Source organism: Tenrec ecaudatus, chromosome 1 (genome assembly GCF_050624435.1).
Source record: "Tenrec ecaudatus isolate mTenEca1 chromosome 1, mTenEca1.hap1, whole genome shotgun sequence".
In the NCBI taxonomy this organism is placed as follows: domain Eukaryota; kingdom Metazoa; phylum Chordata; class Mammalia; order Afrosoricida; family Tenrecidae; genus Tenrec; species Tenrec ecaudatus.
The window spans coordinates 319,141,855-319,158,480 of NC_134530.1; the positions used below are offsets into that span (position 1 = coordinate 319,141,855).

General features: G+C 46.2%; 1 protein-coding gene across 1 annotated transcript in view; it reads left to right on the top strand.

Annotated features, from left to right (window-relative positions):
* The window catches only part of MBOAT1 (membrane bound glycerophospholipid O-acyltransferase 1), a 175,009-nt gene extending 170,494 nt beyond the window's left edge, over positions 1–4,515 (top strand). Inside the window, exon 13 of the mRNA XM_075533406.1 lies at positions 37–4,515. Coding sequence (XP_075389521.1) covers positions 37–109 — 73 coding nt within the window. The 3' untranslated portion in view covers positions 110–4,515. The remainder of the gene's footprint in view (positions 1–36) is intronic.
* Positions 4,516–16,626: the final 12,111 nt, after the last annotated feature.

Here is a 16,626-nt window from a genome sequence, read left to right on the forward strand (position 1 = left end):
TTGTTTGAAATTTAATTTCTCTGTTTTTATTCCTAGGTCAATGTACTTTTATATACACATTATAAGTCTCCTGATAATACTCTTTCTGCCGATCAAACCTAAAGAATAATTTCCTTTATAAGGATCAGCACAAAGCGGGGTCCGATGAAGAGAACCTGGAGTAATGAAGGATGAAGATCAAAGACCACAGTCTTTGGTATGGATTCCACCTCAACATCGAGAAAATCAAAATCCTCACAACTGGACCAATAAGCAACATCATGATACATGGAGAAAAGATTGAAGTTGTTAATAATATTACTTTACTTGGATCTGCCATCAGTGCCCCTGGAAGCTGCAGACAAATCAAGTGTCGTGTTGAAATGGCAACAATGTTATTACGAAGACAAACAAGCGTCTGACCCAAGTCCTGGTATTTTCCATCACTTCACGTGCGTGTGAAAGTTGGACAATAAAGAAGAAAGATTGCAGAAGAATTGGCACATTTGAATTATGGTTTTGGCAACCGAAACAGAACAAAGACACATTGAGTTTATTCCAAAACAAATCTGTTGGTATTGACAGAAGCGCAACCAAAATTCCCCTAAGAAGTGAGGATGGTGAAGCTCTGTCTCACGTACTTCGGACACGTCGTCATCAGGAGGAGAAACGAGTCCTTGGAGAAGGGGCAGGATGCTTAGTGAAGTAGAGAGCTGTCCCGAAAGAGGGAATTCCCTAGTGAGATGGATTGATACGGCGCGTGCCACAATGGGCTCGGACTTAACTGCAACGGTGAGGATGGCACAGGACCTGGTGCTGTGTTGTTGTGTTGTCCGTGGAGTCTCTGTGAGTCAGAACCAACTCAACTGCACTTGACCGCCACAACATGAAACGGAAGCTGAAGATGTTGCCAATTGCCACACCACTTCACCGTCCCTAACATCGAGTCCCCTCACTCAATGCTTTCCCTCCGGGCTTGGCTTTTAAAATTCACTGCCAGGTCTCACAGAACTCACAAGCCACGTCTGCGGAGAAGAGATTTTATTGGGAAGGAACCGGATACCATTTGGGATCAAAAATGACTCAGCAGTAACAAGAACAACTCAAGATACAATTCTTAATCAGCTCATCTTCTTGAACTTTCTTACTGGGCCCTCTTGGAGCCTTCCTGGGCCAGTGTTTAACTCAACTCCATGGGTTGGCAAGCCCCACTGCAGTTGTCATGCACCAGACTCCTGGTGCCTGGCGTCTTGTGCTCTACCATGCTTGCTACTGCAGTGTCCCTGAATGGCATTGTTTCCCATGTTACAGCTCTCCCCCTCTTCTCCGTGTCTCCCTTTAAGCCTAGGGGGATAGCAAAAATGACTAATCCCCTCATTAAGGTTCCATGCATCCTATTTGCAAGGCCCCCCTCAAATTTGGGGCATCACAAAGACTATGTTTAGAAAGACCATATTAAATAATTCACTTTACCATAGGCTTTACTCTGGCTTTCTAGCCATTGGTCTTTTCATACTTGAAGGGTTAACGTTTTCTCTGGCAGTCATATTACTCGGTCAGAACAATCACTAACTATCATCCCTTCAGCAAGACAGAGTCCTCAGGGTGAGGTCGCTCACGTGCTTGTCACGGAGCTCTGTGGCATGTATCCATCTGATATGATCTGCATCTCCAAAAGTCATCTTACCCTCTCAGGCCACTGATAAAATGGACCTGAGAGATTATTCCCTGGCTCTTGGAGGCCCAGTGTAATCCTGGGTTTCCCCTGCTGCACCGCTCAATTGTTCATTTCTTTACTATCAGCAATTCTATTTCCTTACACTGGTCACTGTTTCTACCTCATCTTTTCTTTGGGAAGGGACATCAGGTTCAGCTGTCATGTTAGTTCAGGTTGGCTAGCAGCAGGGCCTGTTTAACAAATGCGTCTTCGCCAGGCCCCTTCCAGTGTCTGTGATGGCCCGTGGGAGGGGCTTACCCATTGGATCTGCATCCTAGTCACTATAAGCCAGTCCAGCATTAGCCTCTTCCTCGAGGAATGTCCCAGTGCGTGTTTAGAGGGGCAGTTTCCTTTCCCAGTGTCCACAAATGTCACTGAACAAATGTCCCGGGACCACCAGGCTGGCCATCTGCTCCGGGTGAGCTTCTTATGTAACTGGATCTTGTATTCATGAGTTGTGGGTCTTGCTTCAACCTACGCGTCCTTGTTCATTCTGCGGCATTCAAAACTAAAGACCCTTCCCCCCGATCCCTGGCTCTCACAGTCCATTTGAGCATCGGTTCTTCGGAAGGCTGATGCTACCCCCCTACCAACTAAAGCACCTCCTTTCACTATGCCCATGGGATCCAGGTCTCTGCCAGCTTGCTCCCAGCAGTCGTAGTGGTACTTCTTGTTTCTGGTTTGTGATTTTGTTTGTTTTTCTGCGTCCGCCCTGAGACTAGCCTTGGCCGCTGCTATCGGCTTGGTTCAGTGCTACAGTTTCCCCTGCATTCTCCTTCCGTGCCATTGCAGCGACGTTACTGACAACAGCAAACAAGGCAATGTACAGCTCACCTCTTTTCTTACTGCGCTATGTTCGCCTTTGCATCCAACTAGCCAATTCCTCGGGTGGTAGATCCACCTCTCCTACTTCCTGTTGATAGCGGTTGACTGCAACAGAGCAGCTGCTTCAGTCCCCTCGGTTGGCCACAAGCACTGTATTTCCATATTCCCACCCAGTCATTGTGAAGAAGTCACAAACCATGCGGCTAACTGTCAAGTTGATTCTAACTCAGAGACCTTATAGACCAGGGGCAAGTGACCTAATAAGTAAGGTGAGCATGGTCTTATTGACGCTTACTTACTAATCTGTCATCAAATGTCATGTTAGGTGGTGAACAACATGTGAAACTGTTTACCACAATTTAGCAAGTAAGCAGTAGTAATTCTTTGCTTACCTTGCTTACTGGGTCCTCAGCCCCGGTCAGGGATTGTAAGTTTGAAAAGAGGATTTGATTCTATAGGAAGGTGCTGGGGGCTTGGCAGAGAGACAGATACCAGCCAGACCTAGAAGCAGAGTTTCGCATGTGGTGAAAAAATTGTGAAATTGTTCCCTGCAGATTAGAAAGCAAAGCACATGAAAGTCCATGCTTACCTTGCTTATTGGGTATCCACACTCAGCAGAACTGCCCCATAGCATTCCCACGGTCATCCATCTTTATGGGAGCAAACTGTTCCATATTTCTCCCAAAGAGCAGCTGCTGGATTCAAACCCCTGACCTTCCAGCTGTGTTAAGCCATTCATTTCAACGGAAAACCAAAAGCTTATACTCAAAGACACCCTATGGCCCTCAATTCTTTTGTTAGTAAGAAAAAAAAATTGATGTCTTCAGGAAAAGTTGGAAAACTAAAAGTGTAAGCTCTTCAACAGATGAGGTAAAAGGATTCAAGGATTCCCCAGTGGCTTAGAGGCATGCTTACATCCATCTATTTATTTAATTCAATAAGTGCAGGGAGTATCTTTATAAAGCTTTTTGTTTAATTAAATTTGGCACATCCCATTGACTAGTTTTAGTTCCTTGTAGGACCTCTGAGTGCTGTGGGGGTGTTAAAGAGTGCCCCAGAGCTGGGGAGAGACCGTTGGAAGCTTGGTCTTTGCTTTGGGGAGGGGAGGGGGCGCGGGGAGCTTTGTTTCTGACATCCAGCCACATGACTCTGGATTCTGGAAACAGGCATTAGTTCCAGGTACCAGAAGGAGAATGCCGAAAAAGTTTATCCAAGGTTCTTAAACCAAAACCTACTCAGACAGGATTGTTCCTTCTGAAGCCCTAGGTCCTTTGGATTGTGACATTCCTGGTGACACAATAGCTCCACTCAGAAGCTGGTGGAGAAGATTTGTGGAGGGAGATGTTCAAGCCACTACAGACTCTCCAAACTAGAAGGACTCAATGTACACACTTGAATGGACCTCCCTGCGAAAAAATCAGACATGCCCAATAGGTGGCTGGTTTTACTCCCAGGGCTGTCGGAATTGAGCTACGACGGGAAATCAGAGCATCTCCTTTACGTGAACTGTCTACCGGGAACCCAGGAGGGGTGACTTTCCCGAACGTTTTCCATGCTGAGCACGCCGTGTGCTTGCCCGGCAATGGCTTTAAGAACACACTCGAATGATCCTACTGTTAAACGCAGCAGGGTGGGGAAAGAAGTAATGTAAAGGGCTACGGACGTTTGGTAAGGAGGAGGGGCGCTCTCTCTTGGCCCTCGTTTCATGGCCGTGTTAGCAGTCAGGCCGCAATGGACCCTTCTGCGGGTTCTCACTCCCCAGAGCCGCCCTTGATTACGCGCAGCCTTGTTTAACAGAAGCGTCATCTTGGAAAGCAGGGATTGAAGACGCCGTTTCTGTCTGTGTTGCCAGTGGTCTGTGCTGGGGATTTTCCTGGGCAATAAACAACGCAGGAGGAGGCAAAAGGGTAGTAAATGTTGTGAAAACAATAAAAAAATATAAGCTGTGCTGGCTGTCCTCAATCAAGTGGCTCCGGAGGACCAAATTTGTTTAAATCAGGTGGTAAAATAAAAACAAAAGAAGAGAAACAGAATGAGTTTCTGACTGAGCAGTGGTTCTGACTTTTCAGTACTTCCGAGCACAATGATTACTTCCGGTTTGTGTTGGCGCATACTTAACGCAATGAGGCACATGTGCGGGGATGCATTTTAACAAGTGTACACACTGTAAAACTTTTATTTGCCTACACTGTGAGCATTCACGCTGCTCAAATTTTACTAGATGTCAGGCACTTGGATAGGGTATGTGTGTGTGGGGGGGGGTGTAAAAATATAACAAACCTTTTGCCAATTCAACAATTTTTACAGTTAGAATCCAGTGACATTGATTATGTTTCTCATGCTGTCCATCCATCATCGCTTGCCTTTTTGCTAATTATTCTGCTGCCGTCCCAGGAACTCAGTGCCCCCTGTGTTAGGCTAGGTTCTCTTGAGAAGCAAAACCAATTAAGCTTATGGATATGTATACAGAAAGAGGTTTCTATTAAGAATTGGTTCACACAGCTGTAGAGTGGATAAGTTCAAGTTCATGTGTTCTCTCTACTGTAGCTGCAGGACTGATGAACAGGAAGCAGGAAGATGAAGCTGGAAGACCAAAGGCTGGTGGATGCTGAGCTGAATGAATGAGATCCACTGAATGTGTGGAAGGCCAGCAGTTTGCAGCTGGCTCCTGGGATCAGCAGGGGATTTAGCTGGAGGTCAGTGAACCAGATGCAGCCGCAGGAGTGAGCTAGCTTCCCCGCCCTGTGGATTTATACTAAGAATGGGCCACACCCTGAATGAAACCTCCTTCAGTCACATCTAGGCTGTGACCAGATGAAGGAAATCAATTCTCCCTTCACCTGCTTGGCTGCTTCACAAAAGATCCGATGACAGGTTGACCATAGTACGTCAGATCATATCATGGGAGAGTCTTGGCACAACCAAGTTGACATAAAACCTAACTATCACACCTTCCTTGGCCTCTCATTCCACTGATAAGCTTTACTCTCTAGATATTTGCCGACTTCATATGAGGGAAATTGTGTGTGTGTGTGTGTGTGTGTGTGGTTTGTCTCTAGAGAACCCTGTCTAACACATTTTGGTACCAGGAGTGCTTCTAGAGAAATAAAATCATAAATATGGGCTTCTTAAATTGGCTCTCCAGCCTGATTAGTCTTTAACAGCACTAATAATGCTACTTTAACACCCAAAAGCATGGATAAGTCTGTTACTCTTACTAATCCATGGTGTGATATAGCAAAGCTAATGCCTACAGTAGCACCGCCGGTAGATGAGGTGCTGGTTAAAGGAGAGCCTCTGAGTGATCGTATGTTTGATATTTTCCAGGAGTTTTGTCAGGATGACAAGTATAGGGAAACTGGTTGGCTGGTCCTTCTTACAATGGAAAGTATGATTAAGGAGAGGGAGTGTCTCAGAGCCTCAGAAGTGCGCTTCAGGTGCAGACTAACAGATTTGAAAGCTTCCGTCTGTGCTACGAAGAAGAGCCTTCTCTCCTCTAGTACAATAGCTGACATTGCTGAGAACCAGGTCCAGAGTCTCATTATGTGAGTGGCTGAATTACAACGGCAGCTGAATTGCAGATCCAGAGCAGTGTCTGATACCAAAGTGAGGGCATTGATTGGGACAAATTGGGACCCTGAAACATGGATGGGAACATATGGACTGATGATCCAGAAGAGGAGGATATTGAGCCCCTAGAAACAATTGACCCACCCCACTCCTGGTACCAAAATGTGTTAGAGTTCTCTAGAGAGAGAAAACCAGATTGCTAATAATTATATATACATATTTATACAGATAGATATATAACACAGGAAATAAACAGTTAAATTATAAAACAGTACAAATGGCTCAATGCAACTCATTCCCATGAGACAGTTGTGAGACACTGGCAATCCTTCAAGTCTTGAGGGCCTCCAGGTAGCCCTTTGTAGAGTAATTCAGGCTATTCAGGCACAGGTAGCAAAGAGCAAGGCAGGTCACCAAGAGCCAGATGACAGGGTCTGACAGTCCCCAGCTCAAGAGATGTGAATTCCAATGGTGTGACGAAGCAGGTCTTGAAGGAACCCCAAATTACAGTGGCACAGTTGGGCTAGGTGTCCCATAGTTAGTGTAGTTTGCAGATTGAGGCAAAGAACAAGCAAGGTAGCCACACACTGGCCCGATGATCAAAGAGCAAGAGACAAGAAAGGTGAGGCTTGCCGAGCCATTTATCTCTGCCCTTCAATTAATCCCACAAGTTTATCTGCTAGGTTGGCACAATAAACTCACTACCTCAGTGTGTGTGTAGAAATTCCATTATCTTTTAATTCCATTTTTCTATGAACTTTTTGAAGACCCCCTCATATAACTGGACAATATTTGTCATTTTGTGACTGACTCATTTCACTCAGCACACAATTTTCAAGATTCATGTTGCTGCATGTATTGACGTGTCATTTATCTCTATGACTGATATTCCTATCTATCTGTCTCTCGCTCTGCTTCATCACGTTTATCCTTTCCTCTATCGATGGGCATGTGGGTGGTTTCCACTTCTGCTATTGTGGTGACGGCTGCAAGGGCCTCTGGTGTGCAGGGTTTTGTTCAGTTTCCTGCTTTCAATCCTCTAGGTTTTATGCGGGAGCTCAAGATGCTCATGCGAAAATGCCATGATCTCTTCATTCAATTTTTCCATGAACTTTCTGAAGTCACCTCCTATACCCACAATTGGGATTGCTGGGTCTGGAGTCCTGGTGGCACTATGGGCTAGGCATTGGGCTGCTAACCACAAGGTCGGAAGTTCAAACCCACCAGCTCCTCCAGGGAAGAGAGGTCAGGCTGTCTGCTCCCATTAAGGATGTACAGTCTCAGAAACCCTGTGGACCATCACTGAGTCGGTTGTAGTGGGGATTTGTATTTAACTCTTTGAAGACCCACTAAACTGGTTTCCACAGTGACTGTACCCCTTGCATTCCTACCAGAAATGGGTGAGGGTTCTTAGAGAGAGAGAGATTGATTTTTGATCTGCACTCTCAATTTTGTAGGTCGGATTTTCCCCTTTGAGCATCAGAGAGATATTTGGTCACCTGCTTCGGGTCACAGAGTTTGTGGAAAAGTGAATATTGTAATCCAGGGGAGCCCCAGGAAATTTATTCTCTGGAAATCTGTACAAGAGGTGCTTTGCCTCCAAATAAATTGTCTCCTTTCCATATGATGAGCCATTCTCTTAGATGATAAAGTACAAAAGTAACATGATTGTTCTTGAAACTATCGTGGCGTCAGTGCTAGGGCAAGACTAGAATCCATATTCTACCTTGTTTGGGATAAGAGATGTTAGGAGAAGCACTCCATTTGGACTAATGTACGAGGCTCATCCCACACAACTAGGGGCATCTAGACAACCCTATATTGCTGCCTTATGGGGATATTAGGTCATGGGTAATAGGCCTGGTGGCGCAGTGGTTAAGCACACTCAGATGCTGGCCAAAAGGTCTGGGTTGAACTCTCCAGTCACCCCACAGGAGAAGGATGTGGTGGTCTGCTTCCACAGATGACAGCCTCAGACGCAGTCTCAGTGATCTAATGCTAGCAGAACAAATATCACGCGTGGATGTCTTTACGAGCAAATAGATTCTCACAATTAAGGAGGTTCGAAATCTGAATTCAGGGCACCAGCTGGAGGGGAACACTTACTCTCAATTGGCTCTGTAGGAAGCTCTCTGTCTCTTTTCAACAAGTGTGCTCCTGTCATCCCTTCAAGATCTCCATGTATTTTGCCATCAGTGGGTTTAGAAGGTTCTCAGTTCAGGGACTCTCGGTCCAAAGAGCTCTTCGCAGCTCTTCTTTCTTAATGGGATGAGGTCCTTCCGTCTGCTTGATTTGCTTATTCCTTCTTAAACTGATGACACAGGACAAACCCCACGGAAACTCCCCTTACATCTCCACCAGGGTTATGGCCTGAGTAAAGGGGTCCGTCCCCCCTGCCTGCTTCATGAACATAAGAACCTAGTCCCCAATGATAGAACCTAATCCTGACTCACTAATATGCGGAAGTCAGAAGTCACAATACATCACAAACCAGGAGATAATTGCAGGGGGTCACAAAACGGAGGATCGCCACACAACGTAGGGAAATCATGGCCTAGCCAAGTTGATACACATTTGGGGGTAACACAATTCAATCAAGGATAGGAGCTGTATGGGGCGGTTTCACCCTGTTCTGTATAGCCATGAGTCAGAATCAGCTAGAAGGGAGTATGTTTAGTTTTGTTTAGGGAATAAGGACTTGCCTTAGAGAAATATTACAAATGGATGGCTTTAACCAGCAGAAATTTATTGTAGTGGTCATGTGTTGGGCTGCTAACTGCAAGGTCAGCCGTTTGAAACCACCAGCTGCTCCTCAGGAGAAAGAGGATGCTTTCTACTCCCGTGAAGACTTACAGTCTCAGCAATGCACAGAGACAGATCTATCATGTCCTGTAGGATCACTGTGAGTCAGCATCAACTCAGTGGCAGCTTGGTGGGGTATTTGGAAATCTGAATGTAGGGTTCTTGCCCTAGGGGAAACCTTAGTATCGATCTTCCTGAATCTCCTCTCTTCTCTACTTCTTGTTTCATCTCTTTGTATATCTCAAAAGAGATGGACTCAAGAGACTCCTCTTGCTAATCCCGCCTCATTAATTTAACAGAGCAAATGGGAGACATGAGTCAATGTATAACAGGATTGTTAAAGTGCTTACCAGCTCTCAAGAGCTGTCTCAACAGGACTCCTTTGTGATGCCAGAACAAGACAAATGCAGATCTTGCACACCAGCACAAAAGGGATCTCTATCACCATCAGCATGAAGCATGGGGAATGATCCATATTACAGGGAAATCTTAGAACTTGCTGTGTGATTTATGACCAAGTGTCACCATCTTCAGGTATCTTCATTTCCACGATAGGGAACTGAGGGAGTGAGAGCAGAGGTGGCCACTGCAGTGACCACCCATGCTGGTTTTCCCAGGACGCTCCCAGTGGTAGGGAACCCTGAGTGGGCAGCAATTGCATGCTCAGATGTTAGCAGAAAGGATGGCAGTTCAAAACCACCCAACGGCTCTCGGGGAAAGAGGACCTGGTAATCTAGTCCTGTAAAGATTATAGGCCAGAAGCACCTAAGGGGCCGTTCTACGCTGTCACATGGTGGCATGGTATTGGAAGCTGGCCTCAGCACCTGACAACCCCCATCCTGGATTTTAGCACTGGACGTCCCCTGTTCTGGGAACCTCCCAGGCAAATCGCTGTTCTGAGCAAACTGGATAGAGTCAGTCACCCAGAATCAGAATCAGTTACTCTGGCTGGAGGGCAGCTCCCAGGGCCTGGAAGTGTGGATGCTGCAGGTCAGACTTGGTCCTCGATTCTGTAACACAAGGAGGAAAATGAGATGTGTTACTTATCATTTTTCTCACTGGGAGGCTTGATTCAGCGTGAAAGGACGCCGCAATGATGGCAAGGTCCCTTTTTCCTTCTTGAAACCTGTGAAGTAAAGAATTGAACTTGACCCAAGAAATTTGATTTGGGGCCCTGGTTCTTGAAAGAAAACTTCTCAAATATTACCCCAATGATTAAAGGATCTTTGATGAGGCCTTCAGACCACACCCGAGGGTAAATAACTCATGTCTGTGGGGACTTGCTCTCCAGCACTCGAGGGCTGTCAGCCTTGAGATGTCAGGCAACATTGGCAGAGAGTGACTGGAGGTTGAATTGTGTCATGAGCTCTGGGCATTGGGCTCTGAGCTTCCTGGCTGGTGATGGAAATTGATGGACGTGGGGGTGCAGTCACATCCATCTGGGGGATGTGGAAGCTGCTGGTTGGGAACACTCAGATCTCTCCCTACATGTCTCTTTTTTGATATCCATTTTGCTGCAATAAAACTACCCATGAAGCATATCTCTTTCCTGAGTTGTGTGTGATATCCTAGCAAATCATCACACCCAAGCAAGTACAAAGTGGGAGCCAGATTTAGAAGTCTGGAGGTGTGTGGGGCCCCCCACCCCACTTATGAGATCTTCCCTAGTTTCAGGTGGTTCTAGATAGAATAAAACATACTGATTTAGTTGAAGAGAACATATTGATTTGCAGTTGATCATGTCAGAAACGCGCACCAATTAAAACAAAATTTAGTCAATTTTGGACTAAAATTTAGACCAGTGACTAGGACTGCTTTCATTGCCTTAGATGCTCGGGTTATGTTCCTCAAGACACGTTGGAGAAGCATCAGTCAGCGTCCAGTTTAAAAGCATTTGGCAATTTGGTTTCGAAGGTGTCAAATCTAAAACGGTTTCACTAACGAGCAATCCAACGAGACTGTTGCAAAAAGCAAGGGAGAATGTGCTTGTGAGACTGTGTCTGGGTGAAAGGAAGTCGGCAGTGGGGAGGTAGAAGTCAGTCTGGCCTTCCATGGGGAAAACCTGGCTCGATTCCCAGCCATTCGCGTGCAGCCACCACTGACCATCAGTGGACAATACCAAGTAGGTAAGGTTGATGGTCTCCCGAAAACCACAATGGAAGCCCATGGATCACACGACCCTGTTGGGCATGAGGTCACCATGAGCTGGGGCCAATTGGACAGCGTTAAGCCACAGCAAAGGATTAAAAGGCAGAGGGAAGAACTGGGGAGACTGCAGCGTTGTCGGGTGAATCCACCAGCCCTGGAGTGTCATGTTCCCCTGTTATTCTGGCAGCTGAGTGGCTGGTTCCAGCAGGCCCTTGTCTACCCCGAGTGAACATTAGCAGCCATAAGATGTTTAACAAGATCGTATTGATGCCCGGCCCCTCATGGGATCCACATCTTACTTCCCTTCCTGGCATAGTGCCTGCCACCTAATGAAGATTCAGTTAAGTGTTTCCTGAATGAACGAGGAGTTGAATGGACTCGTTTAATGCGTCGTTGCACTTGACAGTTTTGACTGAGTCCCTTTTGCCCTGGGAAACATCTTTTGCTTTTCACAGTTGGTTTTTGAAATAAAGGCGTGCGTTTTCAGGGCTACTCTGAAATAGCCAGCGAGGCAGTGAGGTTAAATAGTCTAAAAGTCCTTGGCCAAACCATCCACTGGGCGATGCACGCCTGTCTCCTATGGTGCTGGTACTCTGTTAGGTGATGTTGGTTAAAAAAAAAATGCTGAAAAGAAGGCCCTTTGGCTGTGCGGATGGTTTGCCCTCACCTGGTAACCAAAAAGCTGGTAGTTGGATCCCACCCAGCAACACCATGAGGGTAGCGGGACTGGCAAACTGCTTCTGTAAAGATTGAGGTGCCACTGAGTAGATTCTTAGCCACAGCGACCCTCTGCACTACAGAACAAAACCCTGTCCGGGCTGGCACCCTCCTCACCATTGTTCCTGCGCCTGAGTCCATTGTTACAGCCACCGTGTCAGTCCATCTCGTTGAGGGCCACCACCACACACACACACACACACACACACACACACACACACACACACACTTTACCCAGCATGGTGTCCGTCTCCAGGGACAGGTTTCTCCTGTCAACGTGTCCAAGGTCTGCAAGACCAGCTCTCGCCATGCGTGCCTCTAGGAGTGCCCTGGCCGCACTGCTGCCATGGAGTAGCTCTGCTAACCTATGGGGTTAGCCAAGTCAAGAGCAAAAGCTGTCGAAGACCCCATATTTACCCGCGGAAGAACTCACTGTGTCATATGGTGATGGGCTCCAGGGTGGTGTGTTGCGCCGGAGTCTAGGAGAGTTCCAGCCTTTTGAAATTCTTAAGAGCTCAATTGCCTTATTATTAATTCTTTTTGTTTCTGAAGCTTTACAGTGACTTCCAGTCACAGTGCCTGAAGGTTACCTAGGTCAACGACATCGCCAGGCACGTGTCCAGGTGCAACTAAATTTGGCTTTGTCCTGAAACTCTGTGGTGATCTTGCAGTATGTCTGCATCAGGGAATACACTAGCACCTGTCCTTTCACTGTTGCTCACAGAGGTTTCAGGGTGGTTAATCCTCTTTAGTCAAAGTGCTTGACTCAGTGAGCCATGCGGCTCAGGAGGAAAAGTACTTGTGTATAGAAGGCACAGCCTAAGTGAACTTGGCCTAACTCTCTAACTTCATCTAAGACTTCTGCTATGAACCTAACAGTTGATGGTTCAAACCACCTAGTGGGGAAGACGGACCTGGCAATCTGCTGTCATAGAGATTTCAGCCGAGAAAACCTCATGTAGCAATTGTGCTCGTTAGCACATGGGATCTCTGTGAGTCGAAGTTGACTTGATGTAACCCACGACAGCGTTTATTGAGAGTTCTGGACTTTAACACACCCCATCTGTCATGGTGCTGCCCTGTCCTTGCACGCACGCACGCCAGAGCTCAGACACTGCAAACTACTTGCCCCAGGTTGCCCAGATCCTTAAGAGAGTGGCCAGGGTTTGACTCCTGGTTTGGCCAACTCTGAAGTCCATCTCCTTGCATTGTGCAGAAGCTTGGTTGTTTTCAGAGAGACAAAAGGTTTTAAGGCTGAAAGTAACTGAACGCACCCAGTTGGGTGCTTTCCAATGCATACCGGCTGTTCTGGTCACCTGGGGAGTGGCCAGGAGTGGAGAAATATTACTGGTATAGCTACTCCCTTCTAAGGGGAGCGGCATGCCTCAATACAGAGGAGGCCAATGGTAAACTTTGTGTAACCTACTTCTGGTCAGAAGGTAAGAACCTGCTGCCACGGGTGGGAGCAGAGCTAAACCACTAGGTGATCTTAAAGAGAAGGTTCATGGACGTTTCTGTGGGTGCTTTGTTCTCCTGAAGGAGCTTTTTGTTTACCAAGGCCCTCCACATCATCTGGAATGTGCAAAAGCAGGCGGTGGCTGATTGAAATGTTATCGCCCGAGAAAGGTCTGTTGAGCCCTAGCCCCTGCTCCTTGTGAACCAGACTCTGGAAACAAAGCCTTTGCAAGTGGGATGAGTTAACATGAGGTCAGACTAGAGTCAGTCTTAATCCAATACGACTAAGTGTCCTTACAAGAGAGCAGAGACACACAGAAGGAAGATGGCCAGGCGATGACAGGGGCAGAGGTTGAAATTATGATGCAGCTGTAACCAAGGAGTCCTTGGAAATTGAAAGCCAGGGAAGTCAAGAAGGATCTGCCCCCAGGACACTGGGAAGGAGCTTGGCCTTGCTGACACCCCGAATTTGGACCAATTGTCTCCAGAACTGTGTGAGACTAAATTTCCATGGTTTAAAGCCAACCACTTTGTGGTACTTTGTTGTATCAGTCCTGCAGGTTGTTGTCTTGTGCTGTGGAGCCAATTCTGGCTCATAGCGACTCCATATGGCAAAGTAGAATGGCCTCACATTCAGACTAACGAGCAAAAAAACCTGCTATCAATTGGCCTTTGTGCCAGCCCCTGTCAGCCTCTAGGGGCTTTACAAAATGGGCAGTGATGGTGCAGTATTAGAACCATCTCTCCTGCCATGTGGGGGTTCAGAGTTCAATTCCCAGCCAATGCTCTTGAACAGCCACCATCTGTCAGCCAGTGGAGGCTTGGGTGTGGCTCAGATGCTGAGCAGTTGTTAGTGGACCTTCCAGACGCAGGTGGACCACAAAGAAAGGTCCTTCCTGAAGTCAGCCTTTGAAAGCCCTGTGGAGTGGATGAACAGGTTAACTCAAATGTGGTGTATATAAACAGTGGGCTGCTACCCCGTGACAAAAAATAGAGATGAGTTGGAGAAACATCTTCCAATGTGAATGAATCTAGATGACGTTATTCTGAGTATAAGAAGCCAATCCAAAAGGTCAAATATTATATGATATCTCTTCTATAAAAAGTCATGAATAGATTTATACACAGGAAGCACCATTCTTTGATGTTTTCCAGCGAGCCCTGGTGGTATAGTGGTTACACATTGGGCTGCTAACTTGCAAGGTCAATAGTTCAAACCTACCAATCTCTCTGTGGGAGAAAGATGGAGCTTTCTGTTCTGGTGGACAGTTAGTCTCAGAAACTCAAAAGTGGGCAGTTCTACACTGTCTCAGAAACTCAAAAGAGGGCAGTTCTACACTGTTCGTTGATGAGTCAACATCAAGCCGTGAGTTTGAGGTGTTTTTATTTTTTTTGAGGGATGGGAGGGGAAAGAAATCACAATCCACGGACATTTGTTTTTTCTGGTGATAGGAAAAGCAATGTGGATTGAACATGCGAAGCTTGACTAGTTCATGATGACATGACAGTAAATGGTACAACATACCCAAGTTTGCAAGATCAGCAGTAAAGCCAGACCCACTCGGATGGAGTCAATTTTGACTCATAGCGTCCTTTTCTAGGGTTTCGAGGCTGCAGCTCTTTACTGGAGCGGACTACTTCATCTTTGGCCCACAGAGCAGCCAAGGGCTTTGAACCACCAACTGTACGTTAGCCTTTCGATGCTTACCTGACAGTGCCTCCAGGGCTCCACAAAAGCAGGGACCAACATGACATGATTGGTTGCATCACTAGATATATATATATATAGATATAGATATATATATAGATAGATAGATAGATAGATATGTGTCTAGGAAGGTGTATGTGTATGCTTATGTGCACATGTATTAAAAAACAAAAAAGACCCACCACCACTGAGTCTATTCTGGCTCATCATAATGACCCTGTGGGAAGAGTAGAACTGTCCCTGTGAATTTCCAAGGCCTAAAGCCCTGTGGGAACAAAAAGCTTCAATATGAGTTCAAACTTCTGACCTTACAGCACAAAATATAATCCACTACACCACCAGGACTTCGTGTTCATGTATAAGCATGTTTATATCTATCTATCTATCTATCTATCTATCTATATCCTGTTTCCCCCAAAGTAAGGCATCTCCCAAAAATAAGACCTACTTATAGTCTTGCCTCTCACTGAAAGATAAGGCACCCCTGAAAATAAGACCTCCCCTAAAATAAGGCCCCTTGAAGCTACTGTAACTCTGGACTCTGGACCGTAGCAGCGGACATCACTGCGCAGCTCACTGTTGCCTGCAGCACAGCCAGAGCAGACAGGAAGTACGAGGTCTCTTTTAATAAAACAATAAACAATAAATGTGTATCATATTCTTCTTCATGGAAAAATAAGACATCCCCTGAAAATAAGACCTAGCCCATCTTTGGGAGCAAAATTTAATATAAGACACTGTCTTATTTTTGGGGAAACAGGATATATATATATTGGTGGCATTATTGGTTAACTATGTGGCTGGTAAGTGAAAGGTTGGCATTTCCAACTTTATCTGAGGAGAAAGCCTCATCTTTTTCCCGATGGCTGGTAGATTCACACTGAAGATCTTGCAATTAGCAGCTCAACTTGTAACTCACTACCCCACAGGGGTTCCAAACAATATGTGTAGAAATTGTTCATTATGATTCTATTTTTCTGTGTTCACCAATAACACACTAACACAGTAATTTTTAAAAATATCCCTGTGGGTCCCACTGGCCTACTCTTGAATGGACCTTGGACTGATACAGGGCCAGGAAATGGATTCTTTCATCCACTGGGTATGGGGTTGTCTTGAGTTGGACTACTGTAGAGAAACCAGCAACAGCAATGGGCCGCCCACAGCTGGACTGTGCCTGCAGGCGGGTCTGTGCAGGGGCGCTCTCTGGACACTGCAGCACGGTTCTGGATGACTTTCTGCATCCACTTAGCGCTGAGGATCAAATGGCCTCTTTTGTTTTCAGACAAGGACAATTCATACTCAATCAGCACTTTTGACATTAAAATTTACCCCATCTAAGCAGTTGCCTGCTACAATCACCCATTCATCCTCCCACCTTCTTTCTATTGTCTTGTGTTTCAAGAGCAGAATGACCTTTCAGTGTTTTCAATGGCAGTCCTGGGCTTTCACAATCTCTTGGATGCTCTGGTCTGAGAAAGCACCAGATGCTGGGCCAGTGTTTCTGCCTGGTGACCTGTTGGGGTCCCCTCCAGCCCTCATATAACCTGCAAGCTCAAAATCAACTCAACCTTACTGCCATTGAGTGATTCTGACTCACAGGGCCGGGGTAGAACTGCCCCTGTGAGTTTCTGAGACTAATTCTTTACAGAAATACAAAGCTTCATCTTTCTCCCATGGAGCGGCTAATGGTTTCCAACTGCGG